Source organism: Pagrus major, chromosome 19 (assembly GCF_040436345.1).
Source record: "Pagrus major chromosome 19, Pma_NU_1.0".
Lineage (NCBI taxonomy): Eukaryota > Metazoa > Chordata > Actinopteri > Spariformes > Sparidae > Pagrus > Pagrus major.
Genome location: NC_133233.1, coordinates 28,618,427 through 28,641,931, shown reverse-complemented (window position 1 = coordinate 28,641,931; position 23,505 = coordinate 28,618,427). Strand labels below are relative to the sequence as shown.

Genomic DNA, 23,505 nt, shown 5'->3' with positions numbered 1-23,505 from the left:
AACACACGGCCCGTCGCAGCAGCTGGGTTCAGGGTTCAAAGTCCACAATAAACAATAAGTGGAAGCTAGTTAGCTGTGACGATGTTTAGCTTCACCACAGAGACGTCAGGCTCATCTTTAAGTCCAAACTAACCAAAATACTGTCGTTCAAACAGCCAATCACTGAGAACCGTTATTCTTATTTCACTGTTTATTATCATGTTGTCTCTCGAGGCTAACGGCTACATGTAGCTTACGTTTATCACCAGACAACAAAAAAGGTACATTAACTAGGGCTAATTACTACGACGAGGTAATAACAACCACCTCACAGCCTGAATCTACAGCGAGCGCAAAATATCAGAACGATTTATCAGCCGAATCGAACGGTTAGCTAGCCTGACCTGCTCTGATTAAGCTGCTAAACCAAAACATTGTCTGCTTTAGCCTGTAAACTGTTAGCAGCCAAGCTAACCGGTCTCCTTCTGTTCTAGCTGCTAGCGTGAACTAGCCTTCATCTGGTTTAGCTTCTGAACTGAACTGTTGCCCAGGTTGATATGTTCAAACTGCTAAAATGAACTATTGGCTAATCAGACCTGATCTATCTGAGCCTTGAAATCAACAAATGGACTCAGTTTTTTGGGGTCCAGCTCCAGTTAGCGTCATGTTGGACTTTTTGGCACGGTGGAAACCAACAACTCAAGGGACCAAAGGTTGATCCATCAGCAGCATAAACCAACACTTCACAGCTTGTGCTCGTTTCCTGAAATGTTGTGAGACTGTCTGAACTGACGTCATGCAATGTCACATCAGTCTAAACCGCTCTAATGAACGCAGGCTTTACACTCTCATCTACATCCCTGCACCTCAGAGCTTGGTGGGGAAAAACAAGGCTACGGTCACACCAGGAGCCGACCGGCAGAGCGAGATCTCTTCACGTGGCGTCGATTTTATGATGGCAAGCGAGCCAGTTCAACAACCAGAACGAAAATACTCTAAATTTTTAAATACACCTACCGCCGGCACACGATTGACTGTAAGCCATGCTGCATGGGTCGATGCCGTCACTGCAGTTTTGCTTTTTTGTTGGGTGCAAAAACTGACTTCTGCCGATTGTGACGACTCCATTAAAATGACTCGAACTTGGTGCGAGACGCCACCGTGATCAAAGCTGGTGTGACCGCGGCCTGAACACAATAAACAGCCAATAAGAATACAAATATTACATCACTGTCAAGCATTCGGTCCATCACACCTACCGGGCTCAACACAGTCAACTTGGCGCGATAAAAAAGGAAAAACTGTCCGTGATGGAATCGGGCGACTGGTCTGACACGAGCTCCGGGCCTCGGCTCCTCTTATTGATTTTGTGGAGTTGAGCTGGGCCTGGCGTTGCACATGAACGTGTACCTTAGGCTATATGGGAACCCTAATATACAGCCTGAGACTGTGTCAGCACCCGGCAGTCACATAGTGCTGTCTAGGCCTAGCCTACTAACATCAATAATTCATGGTTGACTTTAATACTGTGTAATTCCACGATTGTAAGCGGGCAAGGATCCATCAAATTTTCATCATTGTCATCGTTTCAGCTCGATGGCGTGTTGAATATTTCATGTTATCGACCTCCGGGTCAGGTCGGCGTGTGATTGGATGAGCGCTCCAGGAGGACGGCCTGCAGATGTCCCAGGAAGGCAAACCAGGCCGCCGTCGAGTGATGTCGTAAAAATCCATTTTGGGTGTCGTTTTCTGGTGATGAGTCCTTTTGAAGTTGTTTTTTCAGTATCGAAGAGCAGCTATCACTCTTTTTCTATTTTCTTTTTTCATTTGTGTTTTTCCTTTTTTTCTTCTTTTCACTTTGTGTGTTTTTTTTCTATGTTTTCCCGTGTTTCTGTTAAAACGCCAGCCAAGTCAGTATGGTGGGCAGTGTGGTTAGGACCAAGGCGAGGCCCCTGGCGTCGGCTGATCTGGGGGCTCCGTTGCCGCCGCCACAGAGTTCAAACAAACTCCCACGGAAATCCAGGTTGCGGGACTCCTTTTTCAGTTTCTCCCAGAGGTCCGTCGCTCCCTCCTGGCAGTCCGCCAGCGCCGTCGTGGCACAGGAGTGGAAGTTATCCCAGTAACTGGCAGGAGAAAACACAGCGAGCGTTAACACCACAAGCTTATGACTGCAGTGGGAGGCTGCTTTTAAACTGAATGCATCATCCACTCGAGAGGCAGAGCCAAGAATGGAAGTCATCCCAGAATCTGGCACCACAGAAAAACACAGCAAGGAGAAAAGCTTATGAGGACGCAGCCGGCAAAGTTTATATTCCAGCAAGACAACAGCTGAAGCAGGAGTGAAGCAGCAGTGAAGCAGGAGTGAAGCAGCTGTGAAGGCCACAGAGCAGACAATACACGCTACTGTACAGAGCTGCCACTGAGGACGACTCTGCTGTGTTTCCTGAGAATTATCCTACAATTAAACATGTTTGTTTTTCTCATCAGCCGATATTTTAGACTCTCGTTAAAGGAACAGTTCACCCAACAATGAAAGTCCAGTCATCATCTCCTCCCTTCACAGTAAAACAGTTGCAGCATTCTGCTAAACAACTGAAGCAGCTGGAGACTTGATTTAAAATGTAAAAACAACCAAAAAACTACATAAAATGTCTCACAAACAGCTCGTCAAGACGTACCATGCTTCACTCTGTTTGACTGTGAAGCTCCAGAAATGTTCTGTGGACTATGAGACTTCACCAGACTTTCATCATCAGCAGGAAGAGATGATGACTGAGCCTGACTTTATATCATCAGGAGGAGATGATGGCTGAGCCTGACTTTATATCATCAGGAGGAGATGATGGCTGGGTTTTCAGTCATCATCACGGGTTTTCATCACGATGTATTGTTCTTAAATAAGACGCAGCTCTGCTGTGAACCAGACGGAGGCAGAAACAAAGTTTATAACGTGTGTTTGTTTGTTTGTCAGGAGATTAATATGAGCCGATTATTAGCAAGAAGATTATTAACATCCAGAGAAAATCACCGTGAAGACGAGACAACAAATCTGTGATTATATTTGGTGATGTGATGAAATTAAAATAATTAAAAGTTGGATAAATGACATCAGACAGCCGAGTAGACTCCATTTTACCTCTGTCCTGTGTCTCCTTTCCTTCCTCAGATGTCCCTCCCCCACCCTCCATCCTTCCCTTCCTCCTTTCCTTCCTTCCTTTGTCTCTTCCCTTATTTCTCCTTCTTTTCCCTCATTGTTACCTTCCCTCTTCCTCCCTCCTCTCTCACTTTATCTTTTATTCATACTGAAACAGCATCTCCTCCTCCTCCTCCTCCTCCTCCTCCTCCTCCTCCTCTTCCTCTCTCTCTTCCTCTCCAGCCTCATTATTCATTCATTTATTTTCCTTTATTTATTTTTACTTATTTCTATTTTTTCCTCCTTATTCTGTCGTTTCTGTCTCCAGCTCTCGTCTGTTCGTCCTTTTTTTTTGTCCTTCCTCCTCCCAGTTAATGTAAAGATGACACCAGCCTGCTCACAGACGCGTGCTGACAGACACACACACACACACACACACACACACACACAGCGTATCTAATCCAATCTTCCAATCTGCTCTTATTGATGTTGACCTGCTGAACCGAGCCGTGTCGATGCTACATCTCAGAGCAATTAACGCTGCTGTGTGTGTGTGTGTGTGTGTGTGTGTGCGTGTGTGTGTGTGTGTGTGAGGAGGCGTATTAAAGCATCCCTCCTGCCACGCCTCAACACCGCTGTGATGGAGCTGTCACTGAATTAAAAAACCATGTGTGTGTGTGTGTGTGTGTGTGTGTGTGTGTGTGTGTGTGTGTGTGTGTGTGGAGGGGTGGGGGCTCCTCGCTGCAGCGTGCCATCTGGTGCCCACCCGGTTTGGGTGGTGGTGTGTTGGGGGAGGTGGGGGAGGTGGGGGAGGTGGAGGTCAGCTGGCTCACACCTCCTCAGGGTCTTCAGTTAAATCACTCATATTATTTTCTGCGTCTGATCGAGAGGCTTCTCGGCCGGTTCACAGCAGAAATATTCAGATAAATGAAACATTTTAAGAGGAAAGTTAATTGAATAAATTGGCTGCAGGATCACAGCTTCATTATTTGTTTTCATTTGTGGCCAAAAGCAGAATCCAAAACTTGTTTCAGTCACGTTAAAAACTAATGATCACACAGTCGACAGCCTGAGCTGCCTCTCCAGCCAGTGTCAACTAACTAATCCATGAGAGTACTCGGATTACTTTTTCCTTGTAACGAGTAACACAACGTGTTAGTTCTGCCATTCAAGTAATCTGTTATTTAGTCAGTTACTGACTCGTTACTGGAAAAACTGCTGTCTTTTCCTTTTGTCGTCACAGAAATCAGATAAAATCCCTGAAGCACCGTCTCTGGTTCTGTTCCTGTTCTGTGGACCAGAACCATCACAGTCTGAAGCTTCAAGTCGGGCTCTGTGGTCCAGTTAGATATAATATGTGATATTCAACGTCCGGTCAGTCTGTCAGAATAAAGCTTGCTGACAAACAGCTCAAATACGTTGACGTGACATTTGGTCTGTCTATTAACTACGTTCAGTCCCGTAACTTACTTACTAGTTTACTTTAATTTACTTCTGTTTGTCTTTGACACTTTTTGAATCTTCAGGTTAATGGTAGAGGACATGTCTTAGGAGTAATTATGTCACATTTTGTCCTGTCAGGCCTGTTTTCACTTCAGTCACGTGTCCTCCGTCTGGACGTCAACATACCTGCAGATCTTGTGCAGGTTCTCCCTGTCGTCCAGGTCCTGGGGATAGTTGGCCATGTTCTCCCCCAACTGAAGCAGACAGTCTGAGAAACCTTTAAACACCGAGTCACATTGACCAGCACTGACCAGCACCGTCTGCAACACAGAGACTGCCGGGGAGGAAGGGGAAGAGGAAGAGGAGGAGGAGGAGGAAGAGGAAGAGGAAGAGGAAGAGGAGGAGGAGGGAGGGGGAGGAAGGAAGAGACAAAAGAGAATTTTTACATTAATGAAAATCTCTGTTTGATGCCTGCGAACAGGAACCAGGCCGACCTCTGATTGGCCGTGTTTGTTCTGGTTTCCTATTGGACGAACAACAAAGCGTCTGGACCACCGTCGCCTCACTGAGGTGCAGTTTCCTCCATCTTTAAACATTTACTCTTCACACTTTCTCCAAACTTTGAAAAACATGTTTTACTGTACTTAAATGTTTTTATATCACATCCAACCATGTGTAGTCACATTTAATCAAGATTTAATCAAGTCCATCTTTTTAGTTTATGTCAGGTTCATGTCGAGTCCTTCTGCACAATAAGCACTCTTGTCTTGACGTAAAGGAAAGTCAAACAATCTTCAGTTAAACATGGAAACAGTTTCACGCTATAAACTTTATATATGAAGATATTCATCTGCAAAGAGCGAAGACAAACGAGTCTCTCCGAGTCACTAAAACAGCTTTTTAACCCGAACAGAGACTGAAAAAATGCAGCCGAAAATATGAACATCTCAGATTAAAGAAAAGCTAAAATAAATACGTTTTAGGATCCTTTTAGAAAATGTGCATTTAATTGTCTTCTCTGAGGCTTTGAGGAGAAAAGTGAACGTCATGAACGAGAGTCACAAACTAAATCAGGAACTGGAGACAACATTTCTCTGAAGCCTCGAACTCTGACACCAACGATATCAGTTCACATCCTGTCTCATTGAAACACTGAACCATCGCGTTGTTCTTTCACTTCCTTAATGCTGATTGACCTACATTTACACAGAAACAAAACATGTTGGAGACATGTTGGCTGAGATCTGTGGCTCTCCAGAATCAGTGTTCATGTATTAATGTCTCTTCTGTTGGACCATAACAGAGCTCACAGGTTTAATGTCACAGCTTTTTAGAAAGGTCAGTGAAAAGAAGTAGATTTTTGAATGGAGGCTGGTGGACAGCCGTGTTAATCTGAAGCGGTCACTGTTTCCTGACAGTGTCCATTGATTTCTTTTGCTTCCGTCTGTCACTGATGAGATCCTGCAGATACAGCTCCACTCAGTGTCCAGTTTATTAGGTACACCGTGCTAAAGATAACGCAGTCCAACACAACAGTCGTCAGTTTGTATTGTGTTGTACAGGCAGGTGTTTGGTACACACACATGTGTATACACCAGGTGGACAAAACGTAGAAACAACTGTCTTTACAACACAGTTCAACAGCAAACTACATCTTACAAAACGTTCAACTTACATAAAAACAAATGTGGTTTTAAATGTTAGTGTTCCCGTCCTGAGTGTGACCAAGAGTTGTTTTTTTATGGTTATGTTTAAGTAAGTTATTGTACAATAACTACATAACGTAAGGTACGTAAGTGACATGATTGAACGCTGCTATTTTAACCAAAAACATGATCTGTTGCTAAACTAAAAACTAGTTTTTATGCCTGAACCCAAACAAGTAGTTTGGTTCCTAAACCTAACCAGGTAGTTTTGGTGGAAAACCAAGTCGTGACTGTTTCGCAACGTTAATAACAGTCCAAAAGATGTAGTGTCATATTAAGTTAAATGTTTGTCAGCAAGCTTTATTTTGAAAGTCTAACTTGACCGCGGCGCTGCCGGTCCAAAACTAATGCTGTAGGTGAAGCGTTATAATTTGAAGCTTACGGCCGAGCGGCCGTATCAGACGAGTGAGATGTGTTGATGAAAACACCAGGTACACTGGCCAAATCAGATGTTAACACATTTCACCTGATGCATAAATGTGGCCTCAGTTCTCACATTTAAAACAGGATTTCCAACGTGACGCTTCACATGTGCTGAAACTTGAGTCACATGTGGTTTTAAAATAACATGAAGCTGCTTTTTTCTGAAGAAATTCATCAAGAATCAGAACTGAAACCATCAAAAGCTGACGTGATGACGTAATCACAGTTCAGTCGTGTGTGTGTGTGTGTGTGTGTGTGTGTGTGTGTGTGTGTGTGTGTGTGTGTTTAAGCAGCTGTAATCAGGCCGTGTCAGCCTCCTCCCTAATTTACTTTAACAGAGAGAAAACTGAACTATAAAACACAGCACGGGTTGCCAGGTCTGACACACCTCCCCCCACCTCAGCCAGTCAACACACACACACTAACAGAACACACACACGCCCCTTTACATGACCTCTGTTAACTCAGTGTGTGTGTGTGTGTGTGTGTGTGTGCGTGGTTCGTTAAGCAGGGGATGGGGCTGATTGATTGGTTTGGATAATAACACGCCTGCTGTCCGGTTTCACTCGATCAGACTGAGGACTAACACAGCGTGACGTGTAGGACGAGACACGGCTGTTAGAGGAGGACGAGGGGGACGGACCTGCCTGCAGCACACTGTGACTCACTGCACGCTGTGTTTCTATTGGTCGGTGCCCGCGTGCACGTCCACTACAGCGCTGGTTTCTCAACGATACTACTATACTATACTATACTAATACTCCTGTAACATGGTGACAGATAGTGACGTTAAACTGATTCATCGTCAGCCTGCGACCAACACGACCTCGAACCGACACGAGCAAATACTCAACAACAGGCGAAACACAACGTCTGGGACACGAGACGGTACTTTAAACCAGAGGTGATGCAAAGGAGCCTGTAATGAAGTACATTTAAAACCAGTACTACAACATAATGAAGTACATTTAAAACCAGTACTACAACATACTGAAGTATATTTAAAACCAGTACTACAACATACTGCAGTATATTTAAAACCAGTACTACAACATAATGAAGTACATTTAAAACCAGTACTAGAACATAATGAAGTACATTTAAAACCAGTACTACAACATAATGAAGTACATTTAAAACCAGTACTACAACATAATGAAGTACAATTAAAACCAGTACTAGAACATACTGAAGTATATTTAAAACCAGTACTGGAACATAATGAAGTACAATTAAAACCAGTACTAGAACATACTGAAGTATATTTAAAACCAGTACTACAACATAATGAAGTACATTTAAAACCAGTACTACAACATAATGAAGTACAATTAAAACCAGTACTAGAACATACTGAAGTATATTTAAAACCAGTACTAGAACATACTGAAGTATATTTAAACCAGTACTAGAACATAATAAAGTACAATTAAAACCAGTACTGGAACATAATGAAGTACAATTAAAACCAGTACTAGAACATAATGAAGTACATTTAAAACCAGTACTACAACATAATGAAGTACATTTAAAACCAGTACTACAACATAATGAAGTACAATTAAAACCAGTACTAGAACATACTGAAGTATATTTAAAACCAGTACTGGAACATAATGAAGTACAATTAAAACCAGTACTAGAACATACTGAAGTATATTTAAAACCAGTACTAGAACATAATAAAGTACAATTAAAACCAGTACTACAACATATTGAAGTATATTTAAAACCAGTACTACAACATACTGAAGTATATTTAAACCAGTACTAGAACATAATGAAGTATTTTTAAAACTAGTACTACAGCATATTGAAGTATATTTAAAACCAGTACTAGAACATATTGAAGTATATTTAAAACCAGTACTAGAACATACTGAAGTATATTTAAAACCAGTACTAGAACATAATGAAGTATTTTTAAAACTAGTACTACGACATATTGAAGTATATTTAAAACCAGTACTAGAACATATTGAAGTATATTTAAAACCAGTACTAGAACATATTGAAGTATATTTAAAACTAGTACTAGAACATATTGAAGTATATTTAAAACCAGTACTAGAACATATTGAAGTATATTTAAAACCAGTACTAGAACATAATGAAGTATATTTAAAACCAGTACTACAACATAATGAAGTATATTTAAAACCATTACTGGAACATAATGAAGTATATTTATAACCAGTACTAGAACATAATAAAGTACATTTAAAACCAGTACAACAACATAATAAAGTACAATTAAAATCAGTACTAGAACATATTGAAGTATATTAAAAAAACAGTACTACAACATATTGAAGTATATTAAAACTAGTACTGGAACATAATGAAGTATATTTAAAACCAGTACTGGAACATAATGAAGTATATTTATAACCAGTACTACATCATATTGAAGTATATTTAAAACCAGTACTGGAACATAATGAAGTATATTTATAACCAGTACTGGAACATAATGAAGTATTTTTAAAACCAGTACTGGAACATAATGAAGTATATTTATAACCAGTACTGGAACATAATGAAGTATTTTTAAAACCAGTACTACAATATATTGAAGTATATTTAAAACCATTACTAGAACGTAATGAAGTATATTTAAAACCAGTACTAGAACATAATGAAGTATATTTATAACCAGTACTGGAACATAATGAAGTATATTTATAACCAGTACTAGAACATAATGAAGTATATTTAAAACCATTACTAGAACATAATGAAGTATATTTAAAACCAGTACTAGAACATAATGAAGTATATTTAAAACCAGTACTGGAACATAATGAAGTATATTTATAACCAGTACTGGAACATAATGAAGTATATTTATAACCAGTACTAGAACAAAATGAAGTATATTTAAAACCAGTACTGGAACATAATGAAGTATATTTATAACCAGTACTAGAACAAAATGAAGTATATTTAAAACCAGTACTGGAACATAATGAAGTAAATTTAAAATCAGTACTAGAACATATTGAAGTATATTTAAAACCAGTACTGGAACATAATGAAGTATATTTAAACCAGTACTGGAACATAATGAAGTATATTTAAACCAGTACTGGAACATAATGAAGTATATTTAAAACCAGTACTAGAACATAATGAAGTATATTTAAAACCAGTACTGGAACATAATGAAGTATATTTATAACCAGTACTAGAACAAAATGAAGTATATTTAAAACCAGTACTGGAACATAATGAAGTATATTTAAACCAGTACTAGAACAAAATGAAGTATATTTAAAACCAGTACTGGAACATAATGAAGTATATTTAAACCAGTACTGGAACATAATGAAGTACATTTAAAACCAGTACTAGAACATATTGAAGTATATTTAAAACCAGTACTAGAACATAATGAAGTATATTTAAAACCAGTACTGGAACATAATGAAGTATATTTAAACCAGTACTGGAACATATTGAAGTATATTTAAAACCAGTACTGGAACATAATGAAGTATATTTAAAACCAGTACTGGAACATAATGAAGTATATTTAAAACCAGTACTGGAACATAATGAAGTATATTTAAAACCAGTACTGGAACATAATGAAGTATATTTATAACCAGTACTGGAACATATTGAAGTATATTTATAACCAGTACTGGAACATATTGAAGTATATTTATAACCAGTACTGGAACATAATGAAGTATATTTAAAAGCAGTACTGGAACATAATGCAGTACAGTTAAACATATATATTCAGGCCTGTATTGTGAATGTTAAATCTCTGTAGTGTTTGATATTCTCTATAAAGTGTTTATTGGTGTTTTATTGTAAATAGTTTTAATGTATATATAACTGTAGTACTGTAAATTACAGTAATGTTCCTGTAATATGTTCCTGTAATATTGCAGTAATGTTCCTGTAATATTACAGTAATGTTCCTGTAATATTACAGTAATGTTCCTGTAATATTGCAGTAATGTTCCTGTAATATTGCAGTAATGTTCCTGTAATATTGCAGTAATGTTCCTGTAATATTGCAGTAATGTTCCTGTAATATTGCAGTAATTGTGTCTTGAAGCTGTATTTTACTGATCCTGTAACTCTTCAAACGTCTCATAATGTTTCTGAGGCATTATGTGATTTATTTGACATTTTATTAATTAAATATTTATGAATATTAATTAATAATGAAGGTGTGAATGCTGCAGATGTTCTGTTGCTGTGTGAACATCTCTCATCACATCTGTATCACACCTGTATCACATCTGTATCACACCTGTATTATATCTGTGTTATATTCGCTGTTCTCATGATATTTAATATGTGGATGAATCTCTCTCTCTGCTGGTGTCGCTCTACCACTGTACGGAGGTGGCATTACATCATCTCTAACATGATGCTCTCTCTCTCTCTCTCTCTCTCTCTCTCTCTCTTTCTGCAGCACGTTTTTTTAGTTATTTGGGTCAAACGGGCCAATCAGCGGGGCCCAGGTCACCATGAATGAAGTGACCTGATGTTCATTCATTTTAATCTGGACACGAATGAAGATGAACAGAAATCTGACGCTGTTTTAAATTAATAAATATTTATCAGGCAGGTTTTTATCATTATTTGGTGTCTTTGTTGCATTTTCTTTTATTTAAGGCGTTTTAAATTTATTTTGTACCTGAAAATGACGTTAAATGTTTTATTTCATTATATTTCTTGACTGTATTTTCATTTTCTGAAATCAGTGTCGTTTTTTCTTCATTTGTTCGCTTTTTGATCCTTAAATCCCGTTTTTATTTTCACAGCAGCTGTAAAGATGCAGCAGGCGCGTGTCCGCCGCTGGCTCATCTTTATTCTAATGCTTTTTATTTATTTTGTTTTATTTTGTTTTATTTTGTTTTATTTTATCGTTCCGGGGGTTTTTTTTCTTCTTCGAGTAAAACCAGGACAGTCCCATCACACGCACATAATCGGGGACGCGCGCAGTATTTTTCGTTCACGCCTCCCATCCAAGCACGCACTCATTCACCCCGCCTCCACACACACACACACACACACACTGTTGCCTGCAGTGCATCGGTGCCAGGAGCAGCGTGTTGTAGCCTCCACACAGCAGACACACCCACCTCCCGACGCGCACGAGGCGATTTTTCGCGCGTAAAAATACCCCAAAAACCCAAAAATACACCAGTTTACATGAATAAATAATGTTGGGTTCGTTTCTAAATGAATCCTGATGCAGAAACGTGTCAAACTAAATAATAAGACATGAAACATGTGAGGACGTTGCTGGTTTATTTGTGCGGGAATGAATTTTCTCTGCGGGTTAAAATCATCTCGGTGCGTTTTTCTGTTTTATCGGCGGTGAAATGCTGCAGCAGCCAAACTGCCGCTCAGCAGCCAATCAGGGCAGAGACTCGGTGTGAGGCTGAGGACGGGAGGCCGGTTCGGCCCAGTCCGCAGGCTCATCACTGCACACACAGTGAACTGGGGGATATTTTAGGATTCAGACTAATTAATCGATTTCATTCGATCCCTCCGCGTCCTGGTGCGTGTGCGCGGCTCGACCCGGCGGCTCTGCGCCCTCATTCGGTTCTGATGTTTTATTCTCGGCTCGTTTCAGAGCTGAGCTGCCAGAACAGCCGAACAGGAACCAGACACACATTCATCTTCATTTCTTCTTCTATTGTTTCTACTTGTCGGCGTGTTTCTGCCTCCTGAAGCCTCCGGACCGTCAGAACCGTCAGAACCAGCCCGCTCTGCTCTCCCTCTCTCTCTCTCTCTCTCTCTCTCTCTCCCTCTCTCTCTCTCTAACAATAGCACCAGGAGGATTCTGCGTCTTGAATAATTCAGCATTTCTCTGCCACCAGCAAATGCACTCACGCACACACACACACGCACGCACACACACACGCGCGCGGAGCCCTCCTCCACAGCGTCGTTATGCAACAGCAGAAAACAACAAGCTTCTCCATATTTCTCTGGTTTCCTCGGTTGGTTTCGCTGCTCCCTCCAGGTGTCGGACGGATCCACGAGCGGTTCCGTCTCCTGCAGGTCCGCCGCGTTAAAAACGAACCGTAAAGGGCCATAAACGAGACAAATAAAAGCTGATGCACACGAGATTTTTATTATAAAATATTATTTTATCAACGTGCAGATTTTATTTGCCATCGAGGCCGCGTTGTGCGCGTGCACACTGGAGAAAACCAGCAGATAAATGAAGCGCGTGAGCGTCGATCTGTGGTTTCGTTTCCGTTGTTTATTATCAGCAGCAGAGATCAAAATAAAGATGATGTCGTGTTATGATATTAATAAATGTTGTGGCTGCTCGTCCTCGGCTCTGTCGTCCCGGGCGTGACGGCGCGGAGCCTCCCGCAGCCCCGCAGCCCCGCAGCCCCGCACACTGCGGCGGGACGACGCACAGCATCACGCTCCGGTTTCATGTTTTTAACGCGTCATTTCTGCGTTTTATCTCCTCCAGTGAAACACCTGCACACCTGCACACCTGCACACGGCCTTCACTCTGCCTGCCGTGCAGCTGCAGACACACACGAAACAGCTGATCTGACGTGACGTTTTTATAACAAATACACCTGAAAATATCATTTAATTTAATTTAATTTAATTTAATTTAATTTAATTTAATTTAATTTAATTTAATTTAATTTAATTTAATTTATTTGTGAATGTGGAAAAAAAAAATTTCAACAAATGTCTCCAGTTTGGGAAACAACCGAGGTGTGAGGAGGGGGGAGGAGGAGGGAGGAGGAGGGGAGGGAGGGGGGCATTCCCCTTGTTAGCGCGCGCATACACACACACACACACACACACACACACACACACACACACACACACTCGATGTGAAGTGTAGCCCCGCTGCTGCTCACATGCCCTCACTGCTCCGACACGGACACATGTGACAACTGTGATCCGATGAAATATTATTAAAATAAAGCAGATTATTTATTTTACAGCTGAAATAAAATTAATTTAATTTAATTTAATCATCTTTTAAAAACACAAATATTTCTGAGTCGTTGTCAGAAGCGACTGAACGAACAGTGAAATATAAAAACAGCCTCGTGTCAGAATCAAACACAACACATCAGAATAAAACATATTTTCGCGTCTTTATGAATCAAATAACGAGTCTCGTCCTGGAAGCGATGAAACATTTTGCTGAGGGCAGAACCGAGACAGAACCGACCAGAGAGGAGCGGACAGACTCTCACTGGTTCTGACCATCAGTGGATCAGCAGTGACACGCACTCACCTATGTGTAGCGCGAGGAAGAGTGCGAGGCATTTGGAGGACCAGGTTACTCCCATCCTCTGCGTCCTCTCTCACCATGAGAGCAGAGATTCAGAAAGTTGGAGAGCAGCTGAGCAGGAGCCGCACATTCCCCGCAAAACGCCCCGCAAAAACAACAGCTACATCCAACACTCTCCTCCTTCTTCTTCTGTCTGTGTGCGGCTCTTCTTCTTCTTCTTCTTCTTCTTCTTCTTCTTCTTCTTCTTCTTCTTCTTCTTCTTCTTCTGCTGTGGCTCGTGCTCTCTGTGCTCTGCGCGTCCTGCCTGGTTTTACGCGTCTGGAGAGAAAAAAGAAAAAAGAGAGAGAGGAAGAGAGAAAGCCCCTCCTCCCTCCCTCTCTCTCTCTCTCTCTCTCTCTCTCCCTCCCTCTCTCTCTCTCTCTCTCTCTCTCTCCCTCCCTCTCTCTCTCTCTCTCTCCCTCCCTCCTCCCTCTCTCTCTCTCCCTCTCTCCCTCCCTCTCTCTCTCTCTCTCTCTCTCTCATTATCATTTCATCCTTTTGTTTCATGTTTTGTTGCTTTTCGGCCTCAGAATAACTCAGAAACACTGACAGAAGATTCAGCTGCGTGTTGTTTTTATTATATTTTGTTGTATTTTATTATTTTAAGCTGTTGAGTTCAGAGTTCCTCTGACCAGATGCAGGAGCTCTTTTATTCCCACTGCAACATTAATAAACACTTTAACTCTTTTAGTGGAGCTTTGCAAACATGCTGTTATTGATTTATTGAACTGTTTTTATTAATCAGTCATTTTTTATTTGTACAGACAACTCACAACAAAAGTCACCTCCTGACACAGACTGAGCAGGTCCGAACCAACTCCTTCATTCATTTATTTATTTATTTATTTATTTATTTTATTTTATTTTATTTTATTTTATTTATTTATTTATTTATGTATTTATTTATTTATTTATTTATTTATTTATTTAGGACTCATGTTGTGTTATTTCCTGTCTTCATGTTGTTTGAGGGTCGTTTTCTGTCACTGTGTGATGGACAATAAAGTTTCTTGAATCTTGAATTTAAACTTGATCTCTTGATGTTTACATCATGAAACGTCTGTAAACATTGACAGTAAAATATATTTAATGTGAAAATATGTATTTTTTCACTTTTTTAACGACCTCCATCCATTCAAACAGAAACCTGAGATGTTCTGGAGACACATTCATATTTTCATTCAAGATATTTGATTTTTCTGTTTCATGTTTTTACTCTGAAGCCATCGAAAACTAAATATGAAGCCTGATCCAGTTCCTGAAACGTCATAAATAATTGATCCGTTTGGTTTTAGGCTCTTCTGAAACATTATGATGTCGTCTCATGTTGAAACGACACCTGGACTTCACTGTGACTGACGGATGGGCTGATCAGAGGTCGGTGGTCAAAGCTCCATGTGACTTCACACTTCTCAACAATCTGATAATCCTGACAGACCTGACTGATTATTTTATTGCTGTTATCAGATGTTGTGATGGTCGTGGAGGCCTCCATCATCAGAACCACAGAATAAAATGTCCGTCTCACAACACAACAACTGATCAACACATGAGACTGAGAAGCAGCGAGTAAATATTTAATCAGAAATATTTTACAGTAATTAAAAACATTTGTGTGTTTTTTGTAAATGTCTTCTCGCAGCAGACCTGAACATTATTGACTCTGTGAAGACGTGTGGCAGCGTCACACTATATTATATATTCATGTCACCTTTTAAAGGGTAACTCCGCCAATTTGAATGGAATTATAATATACAGTCACAGATGTTACAGGTGTTACAGGTGTTACAGGTGTTACAGGTGTTACAGGTGTTACAGGTGTTACAGGTGTCACTTCCTGCTCTATATTCAGATAAACATCACTGGGACAAACAGACACAATGTCCAAATAATGAAGAATGAGTCAGAGACAGCGTTTATAAAGTGTCTCCAACTCAACAACTCACTGGTCTGGTCTTCTTCTTCTTCTTCTTCTTCTTCTTCTTCTTCTTCTTCTTCTCAGCTGCACACTGAGGAAGCTGAAGGGGATTGAATGACGTAGGAGATCTCACACATACACAGACTCACAACATGGAGTGTTTGGCTGTGTGTGTGTGTGTGTGTGTGTGTGTGTGTAACACAAACAGCATGTGGGGGATCTCGTCTTCTCCTGCTGATGTCAGCCGAATCTGAAACAAACCAACTCTCTCTCTCCTGCATATTAACACAGATGTTTCCCTGAGGCGCTGCAGCAGGAGGAGGACACACACACACACACACACACACGCACACACACACACACACACACACACACACACACACACACACGCACGCACGCACACACACACACACACACACACACACACACACACACACACACACAGAGTAACCAGGACAGTTTCCAAACACTCAAATCTGAAAATGTTTAACTGTTGAATGGACACACAAAATCACCAGCTGTGTGTGTGTGTGTGTGTGTGTGTGTGTGTGTGTGTGTGTTTGACCTTGTTTGACTTTGAGTGTGACCTTCAAACACGGTCCGTCCTCCTCTCGTCCAATCAGAGGCAGACAGAGATGGACTCACCTCGCTGCCCCACTTCTGGTCCTTTAAAAGGGTCTGATGTCATCAGTGCCCCCTGCTGGTGGACAGGAGGAACTGCAGCCCCCCCCCCCCCTGCTGCAGGGCCGGACCCCGCCTCTGTGTGACCCCGGCGGCCCTTTTTTAAGTCCTAGTGGAGATGTTGTGGATCTGTCGTCTTCCTCTGAGTCGTAGAGCTCCATTACTGTCCAGCAACTGTTAATGAACGAGCTGAACTCATCACCACCACACACACACACACACACACACACACACACACACACACACACACACACACACTGTGACTGTAGAGACGATGAGGTCATCTTGTGCCTCAACTTAAAGATAAATATGGCGATTTTTTGTTTAATATTATCAACAGAATTTGTCAAAGACGTCTTTGTGCTGTGTTGTAGAAATATCTGTTGAAGTTAGCATGCTAACCAGCTAGCCTCCGCCATCTTGTCCCTCAGCTCCCACAGCAGCTCAGGTGTTTCTGAGCTGTAGTTCTGCAGGTAAACACACCGACCTCATGTGCTCGTGTAGCCTGAAGTTAGCACTTGTTAGGGACTATTTTCAGCGGCGGATGAATCCTTGTTTGGTGCTCTGGTGAGTGTTTGAGGCAGCAGGATGGTGTGTGTGTGTGTGTGTGTGTGTGTGTGTGTGTGTGTGTGTGTGTGTGTGTGTGTGTGTGTGTGTGTGAGGAACATCAGCAGGCCGCTCCACCAAACTTCATTCATTTTTCCGTCACTTCTGCAGCTCATCATCAGCTTCTATCTCCAGACTGCTTCTCCTCCTTCAGCTCCAACGTCACATCGTGTCACATTGTGTTTGTGTGTTTGTGTGTTTGTGTGTTTGTTGTGTTTCTTAGAGACGGGTGATTAAAGGCGGCAGGTAACTGGATCCTGCAGCAGGTGAACCAGCGCTGATGTTGCAGCGTTGAGGTTTTGGGCTGAGTTTCTGTGTGCAGCGTGGAGACACAGATGTGTTTCACTGATCCTGCTGGGAGACGACATAATAAGGACACACCATCCATAATACATCACAACTATAGATCTGAGGGGGGGGGGGGCATTAATGATGTCATCAATGGCTCGACGAGGAGCAGAATGAAGAGGAGGGCGAGTGACGTCACAGCAGTGGATTCTTCAATGGGGCTGTGTGTGTGTGTGTGTGTGTGTGTGTGTGTGTGTGTGTGTGTGTGTGTGTGTGTGGCTCATTAAGCATCACTGCCTCCATTTGTTTTCTCAGTCAGTGGCGCCATCTGGTGTTAAAAACATGTAACTGCAGCTCGTCTCAGGCTGCTACTGTTTGTTTTTAACAGAAGTGGAAAGTAACTAAGTACATTTACTCAACTACTGTACTTAAGTGCAATGTTAACTTTTATACTGAACTAATGTTTCACTTTTTATTGCACTGTATTTGTTACCGTTAGTTACTCGTTACTTGAGTACTTTCACTACTCAGTATTTGTTGTGCAAACAAATCTTCTTTAACTGAGTCACCAATTTAATTTAATTTAATTTGAACTTGAATGTACATTTTTATCTATTTAACAAAATAATCACAACAGTATTTTCATGTTACTTCACATTAGATGTTTCAATTCACCGTCTGTTTTTGTGATTAATGGATTTCTTCCTGTATCTGAAATACAGGAAGAAATCCGTAAAATAAACATTTTTCACAGTGAACTCTGACGTCTAAAGTCAAATACATTAGAAATTAAAAATTAGCTCAACCTTTGAACACATTAATGCATCAATAATTATAATCCAAACATTTAATAAACTGTATGTTTCTCTGAATATTTTACTTTTCATACTTTAAGTATATTTTGATGTGAACACTTTTTGAATGTCTTGTGTCATGTGATGTGAATGATCAGGATACTCTCAGGTCGGTACCTGCAGTAGTCGCGGGTATTTCACATCATTAATTTACTCCCCTTCAGGCGCGACGCTGTGATGAAGTCGAGGCTGTGAGCAGCTTCAACATCGTTCAGTCAGCGCTGAGTTCAGAGAGACACTGAAGTTATTAAAAAAGGGACATTGTCAGTTTAAATGATGATTCATTTAGACTTTTTAAAACAACTTTAACATCTTCTGGATGTTTCCTCATGACGTGAATGATCTGCTGCTTTCTACTGTACTGTACCGTCTGCTGACAGTGTGAACAGAGTGAAGTGATCATTTGGAGGTTTACGTGTTTTTAAGAAACTCAAGGACACAACAAGCTTCACTGTGAATGTGATATGTAGTTCATTTGTATTATTTTATTCTGTTTCACTTTATTTTATCTGTTGGTGTTTATCTCTTGGACGTTCTCGCACGATAACTGAACATCTTGTTTGTTTCACTTTGTCTCTCTGTGAGGGACAAATAAAGATCCTTCAGTCCTCCTGCAGGTGAAACAGGTGTGTCCCTTTAATTATCTATTGTTCTAATTATAAATCTGAAGTATGTGAATGTTTTTGAGACAGTTTGTTCGTTGTTGCTGTTTTCATGGAGCTCATCTTTACAGAAGTTAAAATACTGTTTTATTTGAGTTCTAACTTTTTTCTCAGACGACAGAAGAAACAGAAATCTGAGACAAATAATCTTTCATACTTCTTCCTGTTTGTGCACAATAATAATAAAACCTTCTCTCTTAAGCTCTCTTCCTCTTCCTCTTCCTCTTCCTCTTCCTTCCTGGTGCTTCTTCCTCTTCAAGTATCTTCTCTTTCGTTGCAGATATCAGTAATCCCTCCAAGGTCAAAGGGTTTTCGTCAGGCTGCTGTGACCTTTGACCTCAGTCAGCTGGTTATTCTGCAGTTTCTACTCGACTCAACACCTGAAACATTCACACTATATTTGTGGTTCTTGTCTTTGCAGCAGATGCTTCGTATCAAACGGTCAGTGAGGTGATTAAAACATGAAGAACAGACTCGTCGTCCAACATCCAGCCTGTCGTCGTCTCTCAGCTCTCCTTCGGCTCTTCTTTATCAATTAGCCGCGGCGGTGTGTGCAGCAGGGTTTGTTAATCCCTGCAGGATAATTACAGGGCTGCCTCGGTGCAAAGCGCCTGTTGAGGCTGTAATTGGTTTGCGGTCTGGCGGCGGCGGTGACTCACTGCTGGGTATTGACTCGTTCTCCCACGGTGGCGATGAGCAGTTCGCTCTGCTGCTCTGAGACGCCCGGCTCATTTCTGGACCAAACCTCAGAGGAAGTTCCTCAACTTTAGATAAAAGGAGACTCTCTGGATGTGTCTCGATTGGTTTCCTCGTTATGGCTTCGCTCCGACCTTTGACCTTCATCTCTTTGCTGCTCGACTCAATATCAGAGTCTTTTTTTACACGAGTGTCTGTTGTTCTGCTGGAGGAGAGAATGTGTGAGATGATACCGTCAACTGTGTGCTGGAAAATATCAAATAAACCAAAGACTATTAAAGTTAAAGGTAGAGTCAGCAGGATTTGTCCCAGCTGTTCCTGAACGCACCACAAAGATAGTTGATAGTTGAGTCTCATTCCCAGGACGTCAAACAGCCACATGTTGGGTTGGTAAAGCGTCCCGAGCAGCAACAAAGAGAGAAAACAAGAAACTCTCTGCAGATACGAGACACTAACACGCCTTTTCTCCCCATTCCAGCCTCCCTCTCTGTCTGTTCACGTCTTTTACGTCTTTGTTTCGTCTCGCTGCGTCTGCCGTGCGTGATGTGCTCTGATAGGTCGACATCAGTCTGGTGATGTTGGGAAGGCGGCGTGCGATGACGCCAAATAACAATAATCCATAATTCACCTCAAATGCATCAAACTAAAGTAACGAGGCTGTTTGAAGCTGTGAGGAGGAGAAAGTTCAGATGTTTGTGTTCAGCTGTAGAGAGGGAAAGTCTCAGAGAGACTCAGGTACAGTACAGATACCTGAAACATGGACTGAAGGACAGTCATGAAGTATTTGTACTCTGTTACCTCTGTTTTAAGGTGTAATGTGAAAGAAATGGGCAGATTTTTAGTTTGAAACATGAGAAATGAACCGACATCATCAGCAGGTTGTTGAGACGTTTGTGTCATTAATCCAGCAGCAGCATGTCACAGTGTGTCTGTTCGACCTCGGCAGCTCTCACTTCCTCCTCCGAGTTAAAGTCAAGTTGACCTGCAACTAAACTGAGTTCATCTTCTGTTTCCTCCAGTTTGGTCCTTTTCTCCTTTTCACTTCTTTGTCGTTTCTTTTCAGTCTCGTAGTCCACAGAACATTTCTGGAGCTTCACAGTAAAACAGAGTTGCAGCATTCTGCTGAACAGCTGAAGCAGCTGCAGATGATTTAAACATCAGATGTCTCCATACAGCTCGTCTGCTGTGATCACAGAGATCACAACCTGACCTGAGGAGATGATGTTTATTCACACACTTTATTAAGATGAAATCTTCACGTAGCAGCTACAGTGAAGATTTCACCTTAAAACAGGATGTAAACAATGTTTCTTCAAATCAGACAACAAACTGTGTCAACTTATTGTTCTGTTAGCGACTGAGTTAACGAGCTAACGAGCATTTCTTGAACAGAACCCCGGAGAGGTAAACAGAACTGAGAAGCTCTTGGAGTAGGCTAGCATGTTAGCAGTTAGCTAGTATTAATGTCACTGGATCTCTGGAAGAATTATGGCCGTCTGATGTCGGACGGATCATATTATTGTGAAATGATTCATGATTAGTGTGAATTATCATTTCTGCAACAATTTTCATTTTCACTGAAAAAAACTATTAAATCATGACATTGTGACATTTGTTGAGTCCACAAACATGTTTTCTAACATTTATAACATTTATAACATTTATATATCAAAACATCTGCAGCTCTGCATCATGATCCTGCCTGTCACTTTACCTTCATCAGATAACTGCAGCTGTGTAATAATCTAAATAATGTTTAGATTATTATCTCTCTCTGTTTCTTCACACTTCTCAGTGGAGATGTGAGTCAGGAAACAGGAAGTGGAGCGCTGGTCACCTGACCAATCAGCAGCAGTGTGTCAGGATGACCTCACAGCCCGGCGGTCGAGGTCGGAGGAAGTTCCTGCTGCAGAGGAAACGACTTCCCCAGAAAATATAATAGTGCTGAAGTCTGAGGTAAACAAAAGAAACTCGTCTGTATTACACATTATAATACATGAAGATAAAACAAAACTGCAGCATCTCAACATTAAATCCACCAGATTTCAGTTAGAAACATTGAAGTCAGTTAGTTTGAATGTTTTTTAGATCACATTCACAATCTGAGCTCATTAGAGACGAATCAGCAGGTTTGTCACACGTGTTCTTAAAAACACACGAATAAAAAACTAATCACCGACAAACTCGTGTCATCATGTTCGTAGATGAACTTGACCTTCAGATGTCACAGCTGCAGCACAAACGCCTCCTCCTGTTTTCATTATCAGCTTTATGTTCGAAGGTTTTGCAGATTTTCATGAAAAAGCTGTGAAACTGATGAAAACCGAGCCGACAAGATACAGTAAGTTAAACAAGAAGAGAACAAGCAGCAGGTCGTGTAATAAAACTCCCAACAATATGTTAAAGACAAAACTATTTTTAGATGAATGTGAAACGTATGGCAGAGGGTCGCTGTAAAACAAAATCATTTGAGCTCCGACTTTTTCCTTTTGAATCAGATTTTTTCTTAGAATTCTGAGAAAATTCACAAATACTATGAAAAAAATTCTGAGAGAAACGTCACAGTTCTGAGAAAAAACATCAATCCTGAGGGAAAAAACAGTTAAAAGTAAAAAATGTTGAGATAATTCTGATTCTGACTTTAACTCAGAATTATGCAAAAAGTTAAAAGTTTGAATTTTGAGACAAATTTTGCAATAAAAGTCAAAATTCTAACTTTTAACTCAGGATTGTAAGAAAAAAGTCAAAGTTCTGAGGAAAAAGTATGTTCTTCAATTCTGACGTCAAAATGTTGAGAGAATGTTCAGAATTTATTTTCGATGATCGTCTCATTGTGATAACTTCAAACAGAAAACAATGGTCGACAGTGAGCTGAGCGTTAAATCTTAGAAGAACCACAAACAACGTTCTGTCATGTGTCGGGATGACGACGTGGTTCTGGTCCAGCTGGTTCATGATGATTATCCGCCTCTTTGTCGATGACAGTGTGGTGTCACACTAAAACTACCACTACATCAGTCAGGGAGTGAGAAGAACAATATCAGTTACTGAGATACAGTACTTGAGTAAATGTACTCAGTTACATCCCGACGCTGGTTGTGGAGACACACGTGCAGTGACTTGGTAGTTCTGGTGCATTCTGGGTAAAAATGGAAGCTGCTGTGTCACTGCAGAGGACAGTGATGAAGAGTGGACGGATGTTCACACGCTGAACATCATCTGAAGAACTTTACAAAATTAAAATAAGAAATAAAATATCACTGTTATTAAAATCAATGTGAAGAGAATCAATAAGTTTTTAAGAGTCGTTCTGAAGTTCTGTTCAGTCTGAAGAGTCGGTGAAGCAAGTCCACTCGATCTCTGAGTCACTGAGGATCAGTACCAGTCTGACCGACCGTCAGTCTGCTGGGTCAAGGTCACCACAACACACTTCCTGTTCCTGTGTGTGTGTGTGTGCGTGTGTGTGTGTTTATTCCTCCCGATCGTTGACCCAGACGGTTTTTCTTCTCATTAATTATGTTTTTTTTCTCAACAATAAACTAAAATACTCTCATGAAGTGAAACCAGAGCTTATGTACCTTATTTACAATATATAGTTATATTATATTCTTTTTAATAACAGTTTCTACAGGCGAACAGACGAGACAAACTTTATATTTTACTTCACTTCAGATTCAAATATTGTACTTTTAGTTACTTTTACGTATAAAAACCACATACGTTGATAATATTCTTATATGCATCATATGACACAGTACTATATTATTGATCCACCTCAGTATATTAAGTATATGAAATTAGCTCCATGTGGACAAACAACAACAA

At 40.7% G+C, this 23,505-nt stretch overlaps 1 protein-coding gene across 1 annotated transcript; it reads right to left on the bottom strand.

Annotated features, from left to right (window-relative positions):
• Positions 1-1,873: 1,873 nt before the first annotated feature.
• nrn1a (neuritin 1a) lies at positions 1,874-13,994 on the bottom strand. Its single transcript, XM_073488917.1, has 3 exons — positions 13,940-13,994; positions 4,742-4,889; positions 1,874-2,102 (listed from the first exon to the last, which is right to left on the bottom strand). The coding sequence occupies exons 1-3, from the start codon at positions 13,992-13,994 to the stop codon at positions 1,874-1,876; spliced, it is 432 nt and encodes a 143-aa protein (XP_073345018.1).
• Between the last annotated feature and the right edge of the window lie 9,511 nt (positions 13,995-23,505).

What these genes read in the sequence shown, in the direction of transcription:
- nrn1a (XM_073488917.1), bottom strand. Translation starts at nt 13,994, where the DNA reads ATGGGAGTAACCTGGTCCTCCAAATGCCTCGCACTCTTCCTCGCGCTA. An exon ending in CTTCCTCGCGCTACACATAG is followed by an intron (nt 4,890 to 13,939) that starts GTGAGTGCGTGT and finishes CCTCCCCGGCAG; the next exon opens with TCTCTGTGTTGCAGACGGTG. An exon ending in AACCTGCACAAGATCTGCAG is followed by an intron (nt 2,103 to 4,741) that starts GTATGTTGACGT and finishes TTCTCCTGCCAG; the next exon opens with TTACTGGGATAACTTCCACT.